The sequence below is a fragment of the Protomyctophum parallelum genome (assembly GCF_964188405.1).
Source record: "Protomyctophum parallelum genome assembly, chromosome: 5".
NCBI lineage: Eukaryota > Metazoa > Chordata > Actinopteri > Myctophiformes > Myctophidae > Protomyctophum > Protomyctophum parallelum.
In genome coordinates, this window is record NC_139702.1 from 38497761 (window position 1) to 38522823 (window position 25063).

General features: G+C 44.6%; 4 protein-coding genes across 4 annotated transcripts in view; 2 read left to right on the top strand and 2 right to left on the bottom strand.

Moving 5' to 3' along the window:
• LOC310858919 (uncharacterized protein) overlaps positions 1–10377 on the bottom strand; it is a 12096-nt gene extending 1719 nt beyond the window's left edge. The window contains exons 1-3 of the mRNA XM_083765224.1: positions 10042–10377; positions 2418–2732; positions 1–2203 (exon numbers count right to left, since the gene is read on the bottom strand). The exon at positions 1–2203 is cut by the window's left edge and continues 1719 nt beyond it. Of these exons, the coding sequence (XP_083621350.1) occupies positions 2036–2203; positions 2418–2732; positions 10042–10173 (615 nt within the window). The 5' untranslated portion in view covers positions 10174–10377 and the 3' untranslated portion in view covers positions 1–2035. The remainder of the gene's footprint in view (positions 2204–2417; positions 2733–10041) is intronic.
• LOC310858735 (general transcription factor IIH subunit 4-like) lies at positions 4418–5836 on the top strand (the record flags this gene model as incomplete). The annotated part of the gene is made up of 1 exon (XM_083764981.1): positions 4418–5836. One exon carries the CDS (start codon positions 4418–4420, stop codon positions 5834–5836), a length of 1419 nt encoding a protein of 472 aa, XP_083621107.1.
• A 2095-nt stretch (positions 10378–12472) lies between the features above and the next one.
• LOC310858688 (uncharacterized protein) lies at positions 12473–15540 on the top strand. The gene is made up of 2 exons (XM_083764915.1): positions 12473–12725; positions 14364–15540. The coding sequence occupies exons 1-2, from the start codon at positions 12640–12642 to the stop codon at positions 15025–15027; spliced, it is 750 nt and encodes a 249-aa protein (XP_083621041.1). The 5' UTR covers positions 12473–12639; the 3' UTR covers positions 15028–15540.
• On the bottom strand, positions 15534–22253 carry zfp91 (ZFP91 zinc finger protein, atypical E3 ubiquitin ligase). Its single transcript, XM_083764914.1, has 12 exons — positions 21471–22253; positions 20969–21006; positions 20659–20778; positions 19835–19889; positions 19487–19597; positions 19289–19384; positions 18957–19142; positions 18824–18874; positions 18361–18439; positions 18077–18191; positions 17860–17959; positions 15534–17745 (listed from the first exon to the last, which is right to left on the bottom strand). Exons 1-12 carry the CDS (start codon positions 21878–21880, stop codon positions 16713–16715), a joined length of 2394 nt encoding a protein of 797 aa, XP_083621040.1. The 5' UTR covers positions 21881–22253; the 3' UTR covers positions 15534–16712.
• Between the last annotated feature and the right edge of the window lie 2810 nt (positions 22254–25063).

The window sequence follows — 25063 nt, forward strand, 5'->3', positions numbered from 1 at the left end:
CAGTTGGAGAATTCAGTTTTAAGTTGTTAATTGTAACTTTCTACATGGTCAGGGCAGGCTCCGTCAGCTCTATCTGACCTGACATCATGCCATATGTGCCAGCCTATAGGCTCTCTGCTCCCAGGAGGCTGTCCTTCTATTCAAGTCAATACAACTTCATCCAGATGCAGAGTGGTTGCCCACCATGTCCTGCTGCCGTTAAGGAGGTGAATTCCATTGTGTATTTAAATCGCAGTTTAAATCCCATCACCTTTCTCTTGCCTCCGATTGTCCCTAATCTTATCCTAGCTAATCCTATCATGCTTGTGTTATGTAGCTAGTTGTTTGCTTCTAATGTAAGTGCCATTGCCTACCGTCTAATTGTTTATTTCATTTTTTTATAGATGTTATTCTTAAATGTAGTCTTGTGTTGTTGCTGTATGATATTATACTGTTGATGTGTGAAGCCATTTGAAACGTTTGGGCTATACAAAAAATAAGAATGTTGAAAGAATTTGTGTTGGATAGGAAACTTGTGCTTCAAGATTTAGGGGGATCGGAAAAAACCCTCTCCTACATTAATAAAGTCTTGGCTAGTTCATGGTCTTAAATTAGACATTGAAACCATTCAGAATTAAACTAAATGATGCGGGGAGTTTTCACCAGATTGCTACTCATAGACAGATGCAATAGTAACCTGATCCTTAGTTTGTGGTTAGAGCCAATAATCTACCACCAGCACTTTCTACACCAGAGGTCATGAGGGAAGGCAGGGAAGGGTTACAAGACTACAATCAAATCTCATGGAAGACATACACAGAGTAGTTATACAAAATATATGACATGTCAGAAAACAAGAAATCAATCAATCAATTAAATGTAAAGGGAATGTTCTTAGATTATAGTTCCTCTTCTGATCTGTAGGAAACCAAAGGAGTTATCAGTCTCAAATTGGCCGCCTGAGGCACTTTGATCTGAAACTGATACATGTTATGTATAGCACAACTGCAGGCTTTAATATAAAGCAATTTGAACCTCTATATATCCAATTGCCTCATAAGGCCTAATGTTCAATCCACATCCTCTTCTTCAGTGAATCTAGCCCAATATATTTGGAAAGGAATAAAATAAATAAAATGCAGGTACAGATGTGAACAATTGGTTTTGTCTTTTCATTAGTTAGATCTTCTACAGTATATGCTGTGCAAATATTATGAACTATGCGCTTATTCCTATTACAGTGACACAAATATGGTGAAGAGAATATATGAACTCATGTATTTAAAGAAAAATCTGCAATAGGGAATCTGCAACAGGGATTAATCAAGCCTATACAAAGTTGGTGTTGACGGATCAGCTGATCATGGAAGTAAAAAAATAGCACACTGCGAACACTAGAGGGCACCATTACACTGACTTTCTACAGAATCAATAAACAAAGAGGCTCAATCATTATTGAATGAGAAACAGATAATGGTATCCAAGTCCTTTTATCACAGCTAGCTTGTGACGTGTAGACGGCTACAAAATCAATCAAATTAATGTGTCCCCTGCTGAAGGCTTTGTTGGTGGCAGTGGATCAGTAGTCTACCTGACATAGGGCAAGGCATGCACAAGCAGCTAAATAAGCTACATCTGGGCAAATGTTGATATAAAATGAAAGTCATATAATCAGCATTCACATAAAGAAAAATAAAGTAAAGGACTAAGAGTAAATTACTCTGACTCTTACAGTCATTTCAAGTTACAATGTTTGTACCTATACTAGTAGCAGCAAGTAAAGCTGTGTAACATAAATTAAAATGCTCAGATTGTAATTAATTTCCAGATGTATACTGCCTTTCACTCTTTCATGTCTCCTTACTGTTGAGCCCTATTTAGCTCAGATTATCCAACAGACTAATTTTGAATTGTCTCCCCTCAGTGGCAATTAGGCCTATGTCTCATTTTGTCCTCCTCTCCCTAACACTCTCTTTATCACACTGACTTATTCCCCTTCTTTCTTCCCCACTCCCTAAGCTTGTCACTTTCATTATCTTCCATCGCCCTTCTCATCTCATCTTCGAGTACTTCTCCTCCTCCTGCTCGTTCTCCCTTGTTCTTTGGCTGTGACTGAGGGCAGGGCCTGTACTGTAGTCATGGTTGTCTTGGTCCAGTAGTCCAACTCTTTGAAGATCCGGTAGATCCACAGCTTGACCTCGAACAGAACAGTAGGACCGTCAATCTGTTAACATGAAGGGGATACAGGGAGAGGGGAAATGGAGGAAGAGAAGAGAAGAGTTAAGAGAAGAGAAGAGAAGAGAAGAGAAGAGAAGAGAAGAGAAGAGAAGAGAAGAGAAGAGAAGAGAAGAGAAGAGAAGAGAAGACCGATGAAGTCTGTCTTCATATCCTACTCTTCATGACCCCATTGACTTTAACAACATTACTGTAGCTCCTACCTCTATGCCTCCTGTACCCGGAGTTAACACAGCAGTTCCATCTACAGCCTTCAGGAGTTCTCCGACGCTGGACAACAGCAGGGCTAATCTCTCCTTCACGGTCTTCCTCTGGCCCTCGTACTCTCCTCTCTCTCCGCCGGCCAGCTCCGCGTCCTCCCTGCTGATGGCTCTGTCCAGCAAGCTGCGACACTGTAGAAGGGCAGAGTAGAGACGCCACACTTTGTCTCTGGTCTCCAGTTGGGAGGATGAAGGCGGCACGGACACCAGGCGATCGTCGGCCACAGTGAGATCTGGAGGGAGGCTCTCCTTCTTTCTCTTCAGGAGGATGGAGATTGGAGAGAGAGAGAGCACACAGAAGGGGGATTAAAAAACGAGCAGTGCAGGTGAGAGACTTGGATGCCACAACGAAGAAAGGAAAGTGGGTGAGAAAGAATGTGAAAAGATAACATAGTTGGGGGCAGAGACTAGAAAAATATCACAACTTGACAAGGGACATTTACTCATTTAGTATGAACATTGACTGTAATGATGACATAATTAGACCATATATTTTAGATGAGCCATGCACCTTTGGGGGGTACAGGCTTTAGTTCCGACATACTATTGACCCGAAACCTCAATCCCTAACCTAACCATAACAGCAAGCACGGGAGCAGCGCATGTCGTACCATCGCATTTTCACATCGCATTGCATGTCCCCGCGCCTTTGACCTTTGGTGTGTCGGAAAAGCGTGCGCACCCCCCTTTGGGAATTCATGTTCCTTCAGTCTGCCTCTGGATCAAAGAACGAAGAATGGAAAAATGCACATCGTGTCTGATAAGAACAGATCAACAGAATACCTGTGTGAGTTTTCTTCTTCTTTTTTTTTAATACTGTTTTTATTAGGCATTTTTTGTATGACAACATCAGAATATTATCGACAATGATAATGAGTAATTCTGTTAAATAAAATGAAAGAAATAACAGGCAATGTAAATGTTCCACATACAATACATAATAAAAAAGACATATAAATGTGATAAACATGAAAAAACAAAAAACTGTTAAACAATGACGTGTGAACAGACAAACAAAACAGACAACAGGACAGACACTCTTGCTCTCAAACTTTCCCAACATGTTGTTGTAAATTAAGTAAATTACAGACATTCTTTTTTTTAAATGAGAAAAAATAAAAGAAAGAAAAAACACTCGTGCACCTATTGAAATATTCAATGAAGGGTTGCCATGTCTGGTAGAATCTATCTTCACTCCCTCTCAATTCAAACTTAATCTTTTACCTGTGTGAGTTTTTGAGGGACGCCAGCCCCTCCTATGCCCAGTTTTGAGGGTTTGTGTAAACACATACATTGCCTCTTAACACAAACATTGAATGCCATTGACAATGAATGGAGCTTTGAGTTTGTGTAAACACAAACATTGAAAACGAAGGTGAGGATGCAAATTGTGATTGGCCGGAATGAGATGATGTATGATGATAAGAGCTCCCCTCACTTCACCCGTGTGAAGAAGAGAAGAGACACAAACACAAACATGTGTAAACACAAACATTATTTTGCTACCGCCACCTATGACTAGTTTTGAGTGTTTGTGCAAACACAAACATTATGATTGGCAAATTGTGATTGGCCGGAATGAGATGATGTACGTGTACGATGATAAAACGGCAGGGGCGCTCTTAACATCATAGTTACATCATCTCATTCTGGCCAATCACAATTTGCGTAATCACCTTCCTCTTCAATGTATTACTTTGTTGACCTGGAACTCCATTTATGGATATAACCTTTCTCATTATGACATCATTGGTTTGACGAGAGCCAGACAGTTTATTATAAAAGAGTCTCGGAGAAGCAGCAGGTTGTCGGGTTGTGTCTACCGATAACGGTTCAACATAAAGTTACCCACTGACACAAATCTTATACTCATCCCAGTTCTAGGCAACCCGACCCCATATCCTTGCCCTCTACGTTTCTTCATGCCCTTCCTTTAGGTAAACATGAACCTTCGCGTCCAGCTGCAATGCAAGAACCTCCACGAGTACCTCGGAGAGTTGAGTCCCGAGGTCCTGGACCGGCTGTACGACCACCCGGCCGTCTGTCTGGCCGTCTACAGGGAGCTCCCGCCGTTGGCCAAGCTCTACGTGATGCGTCTGCTGTTTCTGGACGAGGAGCGGCCGCTGCTGCAGGCCACCGCGGCTCTGTGGGCGACACGGGACGGCCGGAAGGAGCACGACCGCAGCGTCTCAGTCCTGACGGGTCTCAGACTCTGGCACGACGACCGGCGGCCCTCGTCGCAGGACGGCGATCTACCAGGATACGTCATGAATCCTGTGTTCCGAGACAACCTGCGGATAGCGTTGCTGGGCGGCGGGAAAGCGTGGGCCAACGACTGTAGCGCCCTGGGCCCCGACCGGCACGCGCGCGACGTGGAGAGCTTGGACCGCTACGCCGCGGAGCACTGGGAGACCATCCTGCGGTTCATGGTGGGCTCGCCGAGCGCCACGGTCAGTCAGGACCTCGCCCGGCTGCTGGAGCAGGCCGGGCTGATGAGGAGCGAGCCGGGAGGAGAAGAGGCCCCGCCGCTGTCCATCACCTCCGCCGGCTTCCAGTTCCTCCTCCTGGACACGGCCTCTCAGCTGTGGTACTTCACGCTGCGGTACTTCGACACGGCGGCGCAGCGAGGCATGGACCTTGTGGAGATCCTCTCCTTCCTCTTCCAGCTGAGCTTCTCCACGCCGGGCCGGTGCTACTCCGTGGAGGGCATGAGCGAGTCCCTGTTCGCCTTCCTTCAGCACCTCAGGGAGTTCGGCCTCGTCTTCCAGAGGAATAGGAAGTCCAGGCGGTACTATCCCACCCGGCTGGCGATCGCTCTGGCCGCGGGAGTCACGACCGACTCTCCCACCACAGGGGGCGCCACCGGGACCCCCGGAGGAGACACAGGCTTCATCGTGGTGGAGACCAACTACCGTGTCTACGCGTACACGGACTCGGAGCTGCAGATCGCGCTGGTCGCGCTCTTCAGCGAGATGTTGTACAGCTTCTCCAACGTGGCGGTGGCTCAGCTCACCAGGGAGTCCGTGCAGCAGGCCATTGCCAACGGGATCACGGCGCAGCAGATCATCCACTTCCTGAAGACCAGAGCGCACCCTGTCATGCTCCGACAGAACCCACTGCTGCCGCCGACTGTCACGGACCAGATACAGCTGTGGGAGCTGGAGAGGGATCGTCTGCGGTTCGCCGAGGGCGTGCTGTACAGCCAGTTCCTCTCGCAGGCCGACTTCGAGGTTCTGCGAGACCGAGCCGAGGCTCTGGACTGTCTGGTGTGGCAGAACGTTGCTCACAGGATGATAGTGGTGACGCCGCACGGACACACCGAGGTCAAGAAGTTCTGGAAGAGACAGAAGTCTCTCACATGATAGGAGGAGCAGAGAGGGGATCGCATCTGTGTCACCTTAGCTTTTAACCACTTTAACCATTATTTCAAACTTTAGCTGTTGAAAAATAGCGTGCCTTGCTACAAGCTTGTAAATCTGCTATTTTTGAAAAGTCTTGAAAATGTGTGTAAATATTTGAATATATACTATTTCCCAGCTAACGTTTTCAACTCAATTTTTTTCTTCTGGGGGGACCCTGGTACAAAATATTTTGAGATGGAGGTCCGCGGCCAAATACATACATTTTGGATGTCCTTGACATGGAAAAGTTTGTGAACCACTGATATAGAAACAGGGTTTTCAGAAAACTGTCTCTGAATCTGGTCTCAGGTCTCAATGGGTGGGTGATGGTGGTGACGCCACATGGCTTTCAGACATGACGACCAAAACATCACACTTGTGTGAAGTGAGGGAGGGGTGCCTGACCTTTAGAAGCCTGCACATACAGTAGGCGTATGATGATACGTAATATGATGATACAATTTAGGCATTAAGCAGAATGCCTGAATTGACTAAATGTCACTTTCATTCACTGCAGGTTTCTACCGACCCACATGACATCACATTATGTTTAGTTTGTTTACTGTTGTAAACAAACATTAAAAGTCCATAGACTTTGGCTGACACTCTGTTAAAGTGCTCTAAACAAACATTCAAAGTCTAGATCTTGGCTGCATGCCATAATATGATGACATTTCAAAAGCCATAGAGGGGACATGACATGTTGCAGCCAAGTCTATGGACTTTTTGCGACGGCAGGTCACATTTACTATGGAAACGTGCATTTCCCGTCAGTCCGTCCGTCCCCCACCCCACCCCACCCCCCCCACATATGGTCATGCCACGTGACATCATCAGGGATGGAGATCCCTGATGTCATAAATATTAAGCCCATATATGTGAATGTCCATATATGGAGATCCTGTCATCAAAATTGGCCAGTAACTCTACATCTGACCTCAAACCTGTTCTGACATTCCCCATCCATCCTTCCTCTTCAATGTCTCCCTTTTGACTGATACGATACCTGTCCATTCAAACTCTAGACGGCCCGCCCCAAAGTTATTAGTGCAGTGCCCGGCAGCCAGCAAAAAATATAGTTCTCAACAGGCCCGAAACTTATGGCTCGGCCCTACCTGGGCCCTCATCAAACCCTGTACACTCAAGACACTGTCCCTGCTGCCACCTTTAGATCTCCATATATTGAGTTGACCTGTTCTGACATTCCATATGTTGATATGACCTCATAAAACCCTGTACACTCAAGACACGCTCCAAATATAGCCAGTACAGAATTCATTCCATATGTTGATCTGACCCCTCATGCCAAAGCTCCAGCGCACGCCCAGCAGTCTGTCACCCTGGCGACATGTTGATCTGACCCCCCATTCCAAAGCGCCAGCGCTCGCCCAGCAGTCTGCTGTCACCCAGGCGACATGTTGATCTGACCCCTCATGCCAAAGCGCCAGCGCTCGCACAGCAGTTTTCTCAGTCTGCTGTCACCCAGGTGGATGCATGCACACGACCTCGCCATCAGGCGTCTTACTGGTATTATGTACAGTCTATCAACAATGATTATATCTGAATAAATATATGTACAGATCAAGAGTGAATATAAGGATGCAGTCTATCAACACAAAAGCGAATATGACAATGTATATGTATATAAACACTAAAACAGTTCAGTATAGTTCATACTACACATTAAACTGACAAACATGAAACTTATAATCCGACACAGTAAATAAAGATTCCCTTCCCTGAAATCCACACAACAGAGTGAGCCTGGACTGTAGAACATGAAGGCTTCATTATGAAGTTATACCAAGGTGCTAATTTGCAAGCCCATACGAAAGTTAGAGACAGGGTGACAGAAAGAGCTAATCTGACCTGTGTGCTTAGAGGAGACACACGGCTGTTTACTGTGTTTAGACTGGAAAGCAAAAAGAAATCTGATTCTGATGAGCTGTGACCTCCCAGTGGCTGGGTAATGTGTCCAGAGACTATTTTCATTCTTCTCATATATCATCATGCGGTTATGACGATGTGGTAATCTCAGAAAACCATTTTACAAATGATTCAAAACTAACCTCGCCCAAAGGACATACACTCTACCAGAAATGATTTAATTTATTTGACATCGGTTCCACTGGGGTTTTTACTGTCAAAACCTAGATGCTGTTTCAAAGGACTCTCCGCTTTTCCCAGTAAGGGCTGAATGAAACGGTACATTTACATCTGATTGCCCCCTCCCCAAATAAACAAATATTACTTGATGCCATGTTATGTGGAATGGAATGTACTCAATAACTTGGACGGTAGGCTGAGGCCGTATTGGCTACTGGAATGCTGCAGGCTGTGTGCAAGCACTATGCCATACAGATTGTGTGACAAACTGACTGAAAATGCACTATTTTTCTGCAGGAGCACTGGGTAATGTTAAACTGTGTACCCCCATATACCAGATATACAGTACTAGGTTATATCATTTGACAGTACTACATGTACTACTTGTTAATTAAGAATTAAATTAATCAACCTATCAAAAACAGGGGTATTCAACTAGATAAGGCAGAGGTCCACAAATGTAAGACTTTGTTGAAGATGCGGCCAATAAAAGAAAATTGTGCGGTACGAGTCATAAAATGATGGAGTTTCAGTTTCAGACCCCCACCCTCTTTCTGGTGTGTCATCTATTTTGAGACCTCCCAGAACAGTTAATGTCAGAGTTAATGTCAGAGTTTCATAATATTAGAGTTGTTTTGTAAGTTTTAAAATTCAGAGTTGATTTGTTATTACACTTTTAAAGCAGCCAGAGGAATCCTTTTCTGACTTTCAGTTGGGGTCTTTCCTCACCTGGGACACCCCAGATCCCTGTGCCTATCTCAGTCATCGTTATAGCCATCGCTTTGCTCTTTTCTTCAGGGGGTTCCAGTGCCAACTAATACTTTACTGCAGGTGTAGTGTGTAGTGTGTGTGTGTGTGTGTGTGTGTGTGTACAGTATGTATGTCTGTCAGTCACAAAACATTTGTCCCTGGCATAACTTCAGTTTCAATCTCAAAGACACAGACGGACTGACAGTGGCGAAAACATAGTCATCGGCCTTCGGCTGTCCAGCCTGCCGGAGATAATAAATCCAGTATTCTATAATATTAGGGGGAGAAAAGGGTTAGCAAAATCAAGAATAGTTTTGAGAGGATTACAATTGAAGTGACCCCCCCCTGAAATGTTAAGCCCATTATGTTCTGAGTCTGACAGCTATGTCCCAGTGAAGAGAAGACTTCCGCACACCCGGTAGCAGATGCGTAGTACTGCGTAGGCGACAAGGCAGTACAGGTAGTAGAAGGACGGAGACCCGCACACTCCCGCATACTTGCTGGTTCAAGAGCTTTTATTTAATAAATACGAGCAATGTTTTGGTCATGAGACCTTCCTCAGGCTTGCGTTGCTTTTATTTATTAAATAAAAACTCTTGAACCAGCAACCAAGTGGCAGTGTGTGGGACTCCCTCCTTCTCCTACCAGTTATGTCCCAGACAGCAATTATGGGTCACAACACGCAGGCATATTAAGTTCAGGTAAAGAAGTGAAACAGTCATACATCCTTTGAGTTGCATATTCCAGGCCGCTCCCTTGCTCCCAGCAAGCTGGATGAAAAAAGGAACGGATGAGGCAGTAAACTGGAAGCAAACCAGGACATTTTAATAACCAGCAGCACTCACACCTATAGTCAAAGAGACTCATGAAAACATATGATGGCTACATGCCCAGACAAACGCCCACCTCTGTCATTCGTTTTGGGTACCCACCACGCAGTCAACATTCCTACCCCCTGCTGTACCAGACAAAATACACACACACACACACACACACACACACACACACACACACACATCTCAGCCTCTTATCTCTTTTTAACACACATCTTTCTCTTTCCCTGTCCCACTGTCTGTTTTATACACACGCCCACGCGCACACACACACACACACACACACACACACACACACACACACACACACACACACACACAAACTTATGTTCCATTTAACCTTGGCCTACCTACTCCTTCCATCAAATAATCCTCTCAAACTCATATACTCCCAGAGAGTAACTCTCTGGAATTAATCATAAATTGGGATCTCTACTCAGTCTCAGTGCATGCATAAAGATGTATTAAATGACTCACAAAAAGTTCCAATAAGAGGGTGCATTCATGGTGCAACTGCTCGGCGATAGCAGCAGCTCTCCCCGCCGTGGTCCGAGTCGGATCCGAACCGGTCATCGTGATTCTTGTTCGCCTCTCTGCCATCAGTGCCATGGTGGTTGGAACTCTACTCGACTGACTGGGGCTACAGGGACGCGCAACAGGCTGGCTCCTACACCAGTGACATCCCTCTGAGCACCAGATTCCTGTCCATAGCTAGTTCAGGCAGCCTGCAGCCAGTCCCTCCCCTTCCGATGCCCTCGCTGGCTGAAAGTCAGCCAGTTTCATTAGTAAAAGATTTGAAAGCGGGAACCAGTCAGGTGGAAGTCCGGTGGTGCTTCTCACTATTCATTACGCCATGGACAGTACTGACTGTGTGGCAGTGTTGGGCAAGTTACTTTGAAAGCGTAGCTTGTAAAGCTACAAGTAGCTCACCATGGCAGTAGCTTGATCAAGCTACATAGCTACCACCGGAGAGATGTAGCTTGTAAAGCTACAGCTACATGGAAAAAGTAGCTCAAAGTAGCTCAGCTACTTTTTATTTTTCAGCGTTAAATTGAGAATGTACATGCGGGAGACCCCTCCTCCCCTCTGGGAGACCCCTCCTCCCCTCTGGGAGACCCCTGCCCTCTGGGAGACCCCTCCTCCCCTCTGGGAGACCCCTCCCACCCTGCTCCCCTCGGGGAGACCCCTCCTCCCCCTGCTCCCCTCTGGGAGACCCCTCCTCCCCCTGCTCCCCTCTGGGAGACCCCTCCTCACCCTGCTCCCCTCTGGGAGACCCCTCCTCACCCTGCTCCCCTCTGGGAGACCCCTCCTCCCCCTGCTCCCCTCTGGGAGACCCCTCCTCCCACCCTGCTCCCCTCTGGGAGACCCCTCCTCACCCTGCTCCCCTCTGGGAGACCCCTCCTCACCCTGCTCCCCTCTGGGAGACCCCTCCTCCCCCTGCTCCCCTCTGGGAGACCCCTCCTCCCACCCTGCTCCCCTCTGGGAGACCCCTCCTCACCCTGCTCCCCTCTGGGAGACTCCCCCACCCTGCTCCCCTCTGGGAGACCCCTCCTCCCCCTGCTCCCCTCTGGGAGACCCCTCCTCCCACCCTGCTCCCCTCTGGGAGACCCCTCCTCACCCTGCTCCCCTCTGGGAGACCCCCCCACCCTGCTCCCCTCTGGGAGACCCCCCCACCCTGCTCCCCTCTGGGAGACCCCTCCTCCCCTCTAGGAGACCCCTGCTCCCCCCTGGGAGACCCCTCCCACCCTGTGATACCAGGGCCAATCAGAGGCCAATTAGAGGCAGCTGTCAAGTGCTGATATGCCCTCAAAACAATCAGAAAAAGGAACAGTCCTTGATTTTTCAAAGGGGGTTCTAGTACAAGAATTAACACAGCAACCAATGGTCAAAATTTATATATTTCTTTCATGTTATTGCCCAAAATTGTAGCTTGTAACTTCAGTAGCTAAGCTACAAAAAATGACCCAAAAGGTAGCTGAGCTACTTGACGAGGTACACAAATATGAATGTAGCTAAAATACCACAAGCTACAGCAAAATGTAGCTCAGCTACGTAGCTCAGCTACATGTAGCTTAATACTCCCCAACACTGCTGTGTGGTTGGGTTACAGTGCGCTCAGTGCGGTAAGTCTCTTCAGCCCCGCCCTTTCCCCCAGGAACCTGATGCCAAGCAACAGGAATTTAACGGGACCAGTCAGTCACCAGCCGTTCAGGCGGAGCGAAGGGAGGGAGGAGTTTATTTATTCATGAGGCTTATCTGATTTACTGGTAATGATAAAAGTAACTTTAGCTTGGATGTAGCCTAGCCCTAGGCTAGAGGCATCAGTATCTTAACTAGTCGAGCATTCATCCAAAGTTAAACTGACCATCCTGTTGGCATGCATTAATTCATTGTAAGTTGTAACATTTCAGCAACAGCAACAACAAAAATAAATATTAATATATTGATAACACAACAAGCATGTAAAAAAAAAATATTATCATGAATAGTGGAATTATTATATTATTATTATTATTATTAGAAGAAGAAGAAGAAGAAGAAGAAGAAGACGACATTGGACAGGATAGGATTGGGTACTTTATTTGTTGCATATATGCAAATAGCCATGACATAGCCTATTCCCTAGACCTAGAATGCCTAGGGCTACCTATTCCCCTACATGATTATCTCTTATACATTCCCATTTATTGAAATAATAATTCAGATGTAAAATATGTAGGATTTGGCAGTGCCAGTGAAGTAATCCAAACATAACGAAATAAAATCACAATATCACAATTGGATTAATTAAATGAAATAACTAGGTCTGCAAAAAGAGTGCTTTTGAAACTGCAATGCCATGCCGGTGCTGTAGGTGGCATAGATACATCAAAACAACGCTTCTTTCAGCTGCTAACCAGGCTACAGTAGCTGCTAATGTTTACCAACGACTTAAGTTAGAAGTTGTCTGCTTATAGCATTTTCTCAGCACCTTTCAACTTATTTGCTGTACGTTTAATTCAGAGTACTTCAGCTCCAAGAGACAGGAATAACTGAGTGAATTTCGATTAAGCTTTGCTACGCGATTTCATTTAAATGAATTCTCTTGTCGGCTACGGACTGTCCTCTGATTCAGAAAGTGAAGGGGATGGAGATGATGGCAACCACGGTGGTACTGCCAGGTCAGTGTGCGTGTGTGTGTGTGCGTGCAAACATATTTTATTATAAGCCATTGTCGGGTAACGTTAGTCATACAGTCTATTTTGTAAGCTAGCTTACTTATGGTTTATAAGGGTATATATAGCCTGTGTAGTGACTGGCTGTTCCAAATTGATATGTAATACCTTTGATTGATTGATTGAAATATTTATTAACAGTTTGCAGAATTACAGTACATTTCAAGCACAAACTCAATACAAAGGCTGTTAACTGTGAGTGGACAACCCAATTAAGCATTGCACTTGTTTACAAGAGGGTCCACCTTGTTCAATTCATCAAAACATTTAGATGTGGAGATACAGTGGTTGATCATGCACATGTCTTCTGGTCTTGTCCTGTAATTCAACCATTTTGGAAGGAAGTGACAACACTTATCTCAAACATTATGGGTTTTAGAATAGATGATACATTCACATCTTTGTACCTAGGACAACTCCCAGACGGGCTAAATCGGGATGACTCCTACTTCCTTAAGATTCTACTTGTAGCAAGCAAAAAAGCTATTACAAGAAATTGGTTACAAAAGAACTGTCCTACTGCCGACCTATTTATCAACATTGTGAAACAACTGCATCACCTAGAACAGATGACCTATTCGTTAAGACTGCAAAAAGAGCTGGGTGAAAGAAGATGGGAGAAATGGACAGAGTACTTAGCTGGGGGGGTGGATGTGGAGTGAATATGGGTGGTGTCCTTCCGGTTGTCATTGAATGTAACAAATCCAAAAAATTGTAATATGTATTGCTGCTGTTGTACATCCCATGACCTCTTGTTTTTTTGTTTTTTTTGTCTTTTGTTTTTACTCAGTTTTTTTTTTTTTTTTTTTACTGTTGATGTTTCTGTCCTATTGTAGGTCTTGTTTGTCTTATTTGTCTGTCTTGCATATAAAAAAATCCTAAAATAAAGAGTTAAAAAAAACAAAAACATTTAGAGACATACAAATAGACACTTCTATATAGTCAAAGAACAGAACAGGAATTCATCATACGGGGGCCAGTTTAGAATTGCAGCAGTCCGTAGGTGCCCTTTGAGAGCGGTTTTGAAGGAGTCAAGGGATTCGCATGTCTTAATGACTGTTGGTAGGGCGTTCCACATTTTGGTGGCATAGGAGCGAAAATAATTTAGTCTCTTGTTTGTGCCGAATCTGGGTTGTACATGGTTCGTTGCACTTCCTCTGGTGTTGTGGGTGTGGACTTCGTTAACATTAAGGAAGTATCTAGACAGGTACATGGGTATCTTGGTGGATGGTGGTGTATCGAATCTTGTGGACCAGACCCATTGCAAGATGCTGTACTGTCGTCGACCCTAAGCCATTCCAGCCTGTCAAAGTGGGCAGGGGTGAGGTGGGTTCAGGGGCCCGGGGTGAGGCCAAGTAGGAAAAACCAGTTTGTTTTGGGAAGTCTGGAGCCTAGTTTTAAGGGCCTCTGGATCCCTAAAATGTCTACTTGTACTTACCTGTGTGTGTGTGTGTGTGTGTGTGTGTGTGTGTGTGTGTGTGTGTGTGTGTGTGTGTGTGTGTCGCCTACCCACTACCCCCGCCCACTCTCTCTCATTTACATAAAAATGTATTTACAATTGTGTATGTACTCATTCCCTCATAGCACTGGGAGTGAGGTGGGCAGCAAGGACACTGCTGTCAAGAAGAACCGTAACTTCCTGCTGGAGTCCAATTCAGCCTCCAGTGAGTCAGAGAGTGAATCTGAATCGGCAGAAGCACGGGCAGAACCTTCACCACTGCCACAGAAGCGGGCTGTGGCACCATCCCGCCCCGCCCCCAGAGGTCCGCTTCCCAGTCCCAACAAACTCCCCCCTCCTCCGCTGAGCGCCTGCGCCGGTAGCAGTGTGTTTGCCAACCCCTTCAAGATTCAGGCCGACGAAAAACTCAGTGTTTTACAGAAACACGTCCCCCTCACCCTGCAGGCCCTGCCCTCCCAGATAGGAGGCAAGAGGATGTGTGTGGCGTACAGAAAGGACGGGAGGTGCCGCTTTGGAATCAAATGCAAGTTTGCTCACGACAGCGACCTGCAGACCTCAGGCCTTCCCAGTATCTATGGACACTCTGTGGGCGATGACACACAGGGTTCAGAGAAGCTTGAATCCCATATGCACGGGTCTTGTGATGGAGAACCCCAGGGTGATGGTGAGACTGAGGAGCAACAAGGGAGGAAGAGGAGGGTAGGACTGAGTAACACCTTAATCCCTCCCAAACGAGCCATGAAGCAGTTTGCTAGACAAAGGGACAGAGAACGCCATCATCTGTCCTAAACGCTTAGAGAGAGTACACACATTGGACTATTGGATTGGAACATGAAGTGCTGAATCATGTTAACTGCATTAATTTGGTAGACAGGACAGACTACTTTGCAATAGGGCCAACAGTTTTTTCTTTACAGCAGTACTGTATCATTCACATTATCAAACTTATTGCATTACTGTATTTGCGTTACAAATATGGACTCAAGGCAGTTTCAGTCATAAACATTTGAGTACATACAGATATGGAATGCAGGTATGTACTCAAATGGTTTATTACTAATAATTAATTGGAGTAGAGTAAAATTTATTTCCAATTTTGTTTAACTTTGAGGATCGGATTGAGATGGTCAGGGCCAGGCTGACCCTCTGACTGCATGTTGCCCATGTGTTACCTAAAGGGTCTGTTCTAGTCTAAAGCTAAAACACTTAAGTTCCCAATGGTGAGGCATTAATGTTGTGTATTTCCATGTTTCCAGCCTGTCTCGAATGACTCACAAACCATGCATTTTCCTCGTTATAATAAATACACTGTTTGTACAAGTTAATGTAAAAGACATTTATTTACCTCATAAATTAACAGAATCTTCTCTTACCACACATCCAACATCACAAATTATGGGAGTATTGACACATGGTGCAGGGACATATTGGCCACTGAAAGTTCAACACTGTCCAATGGCTATTGCTTATATAATTCATAGCGCTATGCTATAGCCAGTATCTTAGCATCTATATGAAAAAAACGTTCTTGTTGTATAGCTAATTTCAATGTCCAAAGTTGTCTTTTGGTTAACTATTGAACTATTTTGTACTTCCATAAACACAAAACCTGCTACATTGTGTTTTCCCTTCAGTCAAGCTTGACAAATTCAGAAGAAAAATAAAATCCTGCAACAAAACTTCTATATATGGCCCATTTAACTAACTTTTCTCAGGTATGGAAAACCTGATTGCTCATATTCAATGACTTTTCCAGGTGTTCTGTGACCATTCAGGTACTGATGCAGCTATACTTTCAGTCAATACATTTCAATACTGTATTTTACATTGAGAAATGCTATATTACTGCATAACAGGCTTTGCAATAGCAAATCCTCCTAGATCTGTTTTTAGCATTAATAAACACACAAAAGGCCAGTAAAAGTTATGAGGACTAACATTATTTCACCTTATGTACAAAGGCAACAACTTACAGATACAAATACCCACACATACGTACGTATCTTTCCCTGATAGATCTAAAAAGCTACCAAAAAGTGACTATGGGTGAATAATACATAACATTATGGTGATCCTATGTGTGTGTGTCTCAAACTTTGTATTACAGTATATAGCGTCACAGATAACATAGTTGGCTACTATCTTTGCCAGCGGTCCCCAAACGTTTTTGGCCATGCACCCCCTGTTCCCTCCTGACCTAGCTGACGCACCGCCCTCGCTCAGTCTGGTTGTATTTGGCTGATATATTTTTATTTTCATGATTATGGCAAATAATCACAGAATGACACTGCACTGAGAGACATGCAGCTGCTGTATACTCCCGCAGCTGCTCTATACATCTCCTTGCAACAGTGTTTTACCAGATTTTGCCGCCATTACCCTTTTCATGTCACGCACCCCCACGCACCGCAAGGGGTGCACGCACCACAGTTTGGGAACCCCTGTTCTATGCACAGTTGCACACATGTCCTTCCTCATATGATAACCTGTGTCACATGGCCCACTGTACTATCAGTCAGAACTTCCCCTTCCTGCTCCCAGACAACATCCCCCTCCCCTCCCACTTCCGTCTGAGGATGCAGGGAATTAGCTGACGGAGAAGACGTGAGCACTGAGGTGTCTAGAACGTAGGTTTCCCCATTGTTGGAGGATGGATCCTGAGTTTGGAGCTGGGACGCCGATAGCAGAGACGGGCTGGAGCAGGTGGTCTGCAGGGTGTGGAGCTGCTGAGGTGCTAGTATAGGGATTTGTTGAATATGGGTTTGGGACTGGCTGACAGGCGGTAACGTCATGTATAGGATTTGAGTCTGTCCCTGAACCTGCTGCTGCTGTGAGGAAAATGACTGCATAGACATCGGCGGCTGCTGCAGCTGCTGCTGCAGCTGTGATTGTTGCTGGGTCACCACTGATCCAGAATGGAGGGTCAACTGCCCGATATGTGGCTGCTGTGAATGCTGAGCTGCCTGCACAAACTGGAGGGGCATCTGGAACTGGAGGTGAGTCTGCTGCTGGTTCTCAGCAGGAGAAGGGGGGTCAATGGGGGACAGCGCAATGGTCACTGGCACCTGCATGGTGTGGAGGCTCTGGTCTTGACCCAATAACACCACCTGGTGGCTCACTTGTTGGGCAACCTGACCCATCTGGGACAACTGAGCCACCTGTGTCACCTGCTGCCCAACATGCCCCACCTGGCTCAACTGTGCCACGTGCCCAGCCTGCCCTACTTGACTCACCTCCAGACTGGTGACCTCTGCCTGGACAGGGTTTCCGTGAAATTCCAGAAGGGACGCAGGGGTGGTGATGAGGGCGCCGGCGTTGGCCGCCAGCGCCTCAGCAATTAGTACCTCTGGGTGACTCTTGGCCTTATGGGCCACCACACAGTCCTTCTTCTCAAACTTTTTGCCACAGATGGAGCAGGAGAACTGGTATGTTGCATCAGCATCATGCTTTTTCATATGCCAATTCAGAGAGGCCTTCTGGCGACAGGTGAAGCCACAGATCTCACACCTATCAGATAGGGATGGGAGAGGAAGGGAGCATGTTAGAATGAGAAGAGTAAATGCTTATTATGATAGACTGAAAGAAAAGAATGACATTAATCATAAACAGAGAGACACTCACTGGAGGGGCTTCTCTCCAGTATGGATCATGCGGTGCACAGCCAGGTTGTGGGAGCTTTTGAATGCACGGGCACAGAACTCACAGATGTAGTCCCTCTGGTCTGAACATCACAAAAACACAATGTTATCATTCCTTTTTGGAGATTTATTTATTTAAAGGTATCCAACTGACTACTGCTCATGTGTGTGTATACTGTACAGTACACAGGCATGCATACCTGTGTGATGCTTAGCGTGACGTAACAGCTGCTTCTGTAGTCGGAACAGCCTTCCACACGAGGGGTGAGGACATACGTACTTCTTTTTCAGTAGGTGCTGGTACTTAATATGATGCTGGGTGGAGAGGAAATAGGAGGCAACAAGAACGTAACACATTTACACAATGGATGGATTCTCAATCATGCATTTTATATTACTGAATTGACCTCTGTTATGAACTGGCATAATAGGCCCACTCATCATAAGGCATTCCAACTGGGTTGTTGTGCTTGCTGTGACAAACCTGTAGGTAGCGAGGATGAGCCAGAACTGTGCCACACCCTTCCATTTCACAACGCACATACTGAACTGGGGGTTTCTTTCTGTGTGTGGGGGCAGGGCGTACAAATATATATATATTTGTTAATACATTTGTTAAACAACACAATTAAAATAAATACAACAATACATTTATTCATTTAAATTACTCATGGATAAAATGACAAAATGGGTGTAATCCCTCCCTCATCCATGAAGGAAGAGCTAAAGAGAGGAACTAAGGAAGAATGTCTAAGGCAAGCTGGTGGATGGTGGGACCTGATTTTACAGGTTAGGGTAAAGGTTAGGTTTAGGCATAGTTTTTTAGAGGTTTATAATCCCGCCCTACTAGTAGTAGCCGGCGTTGTAAAACAAGTGCCCGTCAGGTCCCACTGTCCGCGAAAAAGAGTGTCCCCCACAGCTAAAGGCCAGTTAGCCCATGGTCTAACCTTCTCTTTGGAAGCCGTGGAGTTTTGTCGTCTTTCCTCCTCCTGCCCCTCCTGGAAAAAGAACAAAGTCGATTCAGTCAAGTATAAGTATGTGATCAGGAGAACGATGGACAATAAAAACAACGTAGCGTACTTTCTGGGTCCATCCGGGTCCTCGCCCGCATCTTCCTCCAGCTTCACCTCCTCCTCCACAGACTCCGTGTTCTCAGAACCCTCTATCTTTATGTCCGCAACCTCTCTTTCTTTGTCTTTAGTGGGAGTTTTATCTTTCCTCTCCTTCTGTCTAGGAGGAGCCCTTCGCTTCACTTTGGGGACATCTCTGAGAAATGCAGAAAAGAGAGACGCGGAACTTCAGGGACCGGACATATTTTACACCCCTATTGAGATGACAGCAGATATTTCGAACTGCAAACTTTGAACTGCTCGCCCGCGCATGTGTGTGTGTGTGTGTGTGTGACACACAACCTTTCAGCCTTGGGGTTGTAGCTCTGGTCATTCAGATCATCTTTGAAAGGAACATCCTCTTCATCACTGCTGAGTCCCTCGACGTCCTCCGCACCGCTGGGAAAAAAAAGAATCAACAGAAATAAGTGCTATACACCGAATGCTCTCTCCTTACACAGTTTGCACCAGTTGCAATTGTATGGTTTATGATTGAGGTACCTTTGTGTCTGTAGTACTTGGAAGTCTAGGTCACTGGGGTCATTCTGAAATGGAGGGCCTTCATTATTCATGCCTGAAACATCAGCATCCTCACCTTCCTCTTTCTTCTCACTGTGAAGGAAGTAGGACAGAGGTCAATGAAACGTTCACACAATCTGTGCCCGTCTGTCTCCGACACTTCCCAATATGGGAATGATCTGTAATATAGCTGGCGCCACTGTTTCTCTGTGTGTGTGTGTGTGTGTGTGTGTGTGTGTGTGTGTGTGTGTGTGCGCGCGCGCAATGTTTCCATTCAACTGCATCAATACAATGACCAATTTTCCATATAAGAATATACAGTTTACTCACACTGCATCAGTATTTGCCTCTTTATCTTTCACCTCTGCCTCCCCTGCTGCATGACCTGACCACAGAGAGAGAGAGACAGACAGACAGACAGACAGACAGACAGACAGACAGACAGACAGACAGACAGACAGACAGACAGACAGACAGACAGATCAGATCAGATCATGAGTACCAGCAAAACTGGTGCACTGTAATGCATTCAATGTTTGTGTTTACACAAACCCTCAAAGCTGGACATAGGGGCTAGCACACCTCAATAAATTTGTTCACCAGGATAAATAATCTGTGTGAATTATTCAAGTGCTCTTAATTTATTCTCTGTTGTATGTCTTGCACCTAAAATAGCAGATTGATTGATTGATTACTGTATTAGTCAGAAATGTAAACAGAGTAGCCATTAAGGCTAAAAGGGTAACACAAAAAAGTCCCTTGGACTTGTTTCCACTGTGGTCCTATATTATGTATTTAATTCATCAACAACATAGCATTAAACATTTACAAAAACAAAACACAAAACACTATGTACAAAGGAGCAAAAGGAAAAATGGTGTCAGTGAAATGTGAACGACACTTTTCTATGGGAATTTGCATTTACCTCCCCTTGTGGTCTCCTGAATGATAGATGATAGATCTTTTAATGGATGGTGTCCTACAAGCTCACAATGTGCCACATCTGTGATGCATTGTGAGCTTGTACATTGGCTATTTTGGGCAGTTTGCGGCACACTGTTGTGTCACAAAGTATAAATTAAGCTTTACTCTGATTCGTAGTGATAACTAAAATATGCCATTTAATTCCTAGCTAAGCAGATGAGATTGCTCACCAGCAGGATTCTCTGTGCCCGGTTCACTCTTACACACAGGCTTGGCAGAGCCCCTGGCAGCCCTGGCACCAGGAGCTTTGGCACGGGTCTGCAGTGGGGGGCGTCTAGACAGAGGACCTCCTAGAGAGCAATGAAATCATGGCATCAAACACCTGGCATCAGATAATGTGCACAGACACATTAGTGGCAGCGCACATACTTAAGTTTTATCATAGAGGGAAAGATCATGACATTTAAGCAATATCAAAGAAAGACATACAAAGATTTGGCTTTCATTAACTGTGTGTTAATTTAATTTGAGGCATATTACCTTGAGCATCTGCTTCAGGTTTCTTGGAGTCCCCTGAACTGCAACATGGAAAGATAAAGATAAAATAAAAACTAGTATTTGTTTGCGTATAATATTACAGTTATCTGGCTGATGATGCCCTTCAGCCTGATTATGTCAGCAAGCTATGTTTATTCACGAACACTTCGTATCGATCAGAGCACGCAGACGTTCGCAAACAGTAGCATGAAACAAGACAAATTTTAAGACAGGTAAATTTACCCCACCCTCTCTTCATCTAATGCAGATGTATACAGCAAGGGGACGAACTATACCGAAAGGCGTGTTTTTGACAGGACTTCACCCGACCGAGTTTGTAGGTACTAGGTAGTGACAAGTTTGAAACTGATGCTAGATTAGTGTTGTTTTTTTCTTATCTCCTTGTTTTCTGTTATCCGTTAGTTATCTGTAAGCTACATCTAAAACAAATAGTGTTGACATTGCTGACATTACCCGTTACCTTGATTCAATAGTAAAAACTTACTCTTTAGTTTGAACGCTGTCACCTGCTGCGACGTCCGCAGCATCCTGTGCCGCTGAACCCGCGGATTCCACGCTCCTCTTTCGTCTGGAATGAGAAACTTTCCTCCGCTTGGCCGCGCCGGTGTCCGCGACCGGTTCGTCTTCATCGTCGCTCTTGCTGTCCTTCAGCCAAGCCGGCACGGCCCGGGTCGATCGGTCTCGTAAAACCCGTCCAGAGCTCTGCGGGCTCGGCGCAGCTCCGTTGACGTCCGGGGTCGCGGGGACACCGGACCTCGGACGCGGCGCTCCCCGCTCCCTCAGGCCCCTTCGCGGTGTGACCGCCGTACTACTACCCGCGGTCTCTTCCGTGGCCTTGTTGTCCACGGGCTGTCCTTTATTAACGTCCCCGGTCGGGTCACTGTCCGGTTCCATCACCGTCCGTATCCCCTTCTTTGCACTTTCGATTCCGCGTACACTTGAGTAGGTTTACATGCAATTTGAAGAAGAATGGAACAGATCTGATATACAGACGTTTTGCTTGCAAGAGGCCCTTGTCCAACAGTGTGACATATTTAACAGAACGCGTTGGCTTCGTCGTATATTATACGCATCAAATTATTGATTATGAATTTAAAACTTTTCTTAATTATCTATTCAGTAATAAACGAATATAATTTTAAAGAAGCAGACACTATTTTTGCGTTCTTAAAGCTATAGTAAACCTACTTATTCGCACGGGCCTAGAGCACAGCCATTTTGTGTGCTTTGTTGCGTCTCCTTTAAGCCAAGGTTGGCTTCATGCGCAGCAAAGTCATTTAAACAGATCGTGAAACCATGTGGATTTCCCCTGGAGCTCTAGAGAGCAGGTTGACTCCAGCTACACTATTTATAAATCTACAAAACAGCGGCAGCAATGCAAAACATGCACAAAGACGACCGTTCTAAGGATTGTGGGATTTGTAGTGCAGTTATGAGAGGGGGACTTTTTAAATATAATTTAAATTGTGGTTGAGGGGACAAAATTAGCTAATTGTATTGGATTATTTTAATTGTAAATAGCATAGAATATAATACTACTAATACTACTACTAGGAATTGGTGGTGGTAGTTATGATGATGATGATTGATAATAATAACAACAATATTAATGTATTACTATTAATGACATAAATTAAGTTATTCATCTTACTATTCTATTATACTAAAATGTAGGCCCATATTCGATTATGCAAATTGGTATTATTATCACTTAATTTATTTTATTATCAGAAACCTGGGAAAAGAAGAATGAGCAAATAAATATGTTCCCTAATGCTTCCTGTACTATTGTGAAGCTATAATATGGTAGCTATACCATGTTGAAGACTATACTGTATGTCCAAATGGTTTTAAAAGGGGGTAGACATATATTGAAAATTTGGAAATACTTATATAATCATGAAGACCTTATTATAATACTTATATAATAATGCCAGGATGATCTCCTGGCATACTGTATATTTAGACCATAACAATATGTCACATAGGCTACAGTAAAAATGCATTGCATTTTAACAATTGTAGGCTATTTGTCTATTGTGCAAATTGTAGCCAAATGTAATCTGCTGTGTGAACAAAACAATCAGCCTTATTCCACCGCATTAACACTGCATTGTTATTGTACTGTATTTACAGTCCAATAAATTACCTTTTGTTCAATTGTAACTAAGCGTAGACAAATGTATAAAAAGGTTTGTCATGAGGTATCTTGAGAATTAAACGACACAAGGAACAAACAGTTATCCTAATCCAATCATTTAAAAAATACTCATGTGTGAACTTTCACATTTCACATGACTATACTGGTGGGCTCTAAATAATGTATTTTAGGAAGGAAGCCATGGGTCATATAAAGACTGCCCTTGTGACACTATTGGCCACTAGCTGGGCCGGGCAGCTGGGCTGGACTTTGGACATGTCTGCATTGTCCAGTCTATAATTGGATAGGATAGGCCGTTAGGGCTGGTCACAAAACAAATTAATTAAATATATTTGCCACTAGATGGCGACTTTGTCATAAGTGTCTGATCGACTTACTGTTACCAAGATAAAAGTTGCATACACAGCCTAACCAAACTAGACTAATAAATGCTTGTGATAACATTAGGCTACTTTGTGATGACTAAACATAGCAGCATGCAGTGATGTTAATCAAGTAGTTATTAAATGTGGGCCATGATGACCCTGTCACTGTTAATCAGCAATAATTCTCAGATTGCTCTGAAATGATCAGAATGGGGTTTTACTTTTGGTCCACATATACACTTGCTATTCTAGTAAAGCCCCTTAAGGCCCCATTTACACTGGTAGCCAAATGTAGCCTGAATCATATCTGTGCCACATCCAGATTGGAATCCGATTAGTTTACATAAGTACTCTAAATGCAGTCAGGTCACATACAAGTCACATGGAATCTTTTCCAATGTGACTTGAGCCACATTCAGAGGTGTAAGGTTCAAATCTGATTTCAGGAGATCTGTCTCAATCTGAATGCAGTGACCTGATTCCATGTGACTTGTTTGCGTTTAGATTTATTTAAACAAATCAGATTCCAATCTGGATGTGGCACAGATCTATTTGATCCTGGATTTGGCTGCCAGTCTGAACACACAGATCTGGTCACTTGCAAATATATGCAGTGTGAATGGTCGGGCCACAAGATCAGATTTGGGAAATAAATCAGATTTGACTGGATGTGAGTAGTCTAAATGGCCCAATTCAGGCTAGATTTGTCGGCCAGTGTAAATGGGGCTTAAATGTGCTGTTGTAATTAGCCCTAATATGTTGACTAAGAATAGGGTTAACGTAGACAATGGCCTTGTTTTCAATGCCCTTTGGTTTAATCACAACACTTCTGACCTACACTTGTGTAAAACCCATTGAATTACATTACATCCACATTATATATTTGTAGCAAGTAAGATATTTGACCTACTGTTGGATAAGCTTAGCCCTGGAACATGACTGCCATGATGATTATCATGACAGTCATGCAGAAACTTTGCCCTGTTTTTTGCGCTCGCTGCATTGACAAGATTTCCGTATATATAAACATTCAGATTTAAAATATAAAGTACTCACAAAGTGTCCCACGGGTGTTAGTTAGTAGCAGCGCCAGGGATTAGAATTGCTGCGTCCCGCGTTGTTTAAAAAAAAGCATTTTTGTCCGAGCTCCCTGGCTACTTTTTTCAAACGGGGTTCGTTTGGGAAATCCACAGTTGCACACCGGGAGCGCACTCGCCTATTAGTCTGTATTGGCAGGGCGGTCAGCGTACCTATATCGAACACACCGAGTGCCACCCTCCTCCCGACCGATAGGGGCGCGTAGTTGAAAGCCAATGGCAAAATAACACCTCGGATAAAAATGCTTTTTATTAAACAACGCGGGATGCAGAAATTCTAATCGCTGGAGCTGCAACTAACTAACACCCGTGGGACAAATTGTGAGTACTTTATATTTGAAATCTGAATGTTTATATATACGGAAATCTTGTAAATGCAGCGAGCGCAAAAAACATGGTGAAGTTTCTTCATGACTCTCGTATGAATTCGAGAGTCATGAACCATGGCTAGGAG

Bases quoted from the DNA above. Each gene is read 5' to 3' on its own strand.
- zfp91 (XM_083764914.1), bottom strand. From the start codon at position 21,880: ATGGAACCGGACAGTGACCCGACCGGGGACGTTAATAAAGGACAGCCC. The intron at 19,890-20,658 runs GTGAGCAATCTC...CTCTGTGGTCAG, and splicing joins GGGCACAGAGAATCCTGCTG to GTCATGCAGCAGGGGAGGCA. The intron at 17,960-18,076 runs GTATGCATGCCT...TGTGATGTTCAG, and splicing joins TCACGCTAAGCATCACACAG to ACCAGAGGGACTACATCTGT.
- LOC310858688 (XM_083764915.1), top strand. From the start codon at position 12,640: ATGAATTCTCTTGTCGGCTACGGACTGTCCTCTGATTCAGAAAGTGAA. The intron at 12,726-14,363 runs GTCAGTGTGCGT...ATTCCCTCATAG, and splicing joins AACCACGGTGGTACTGCCAG to CACTGGGAGTGAGGTGGGCA.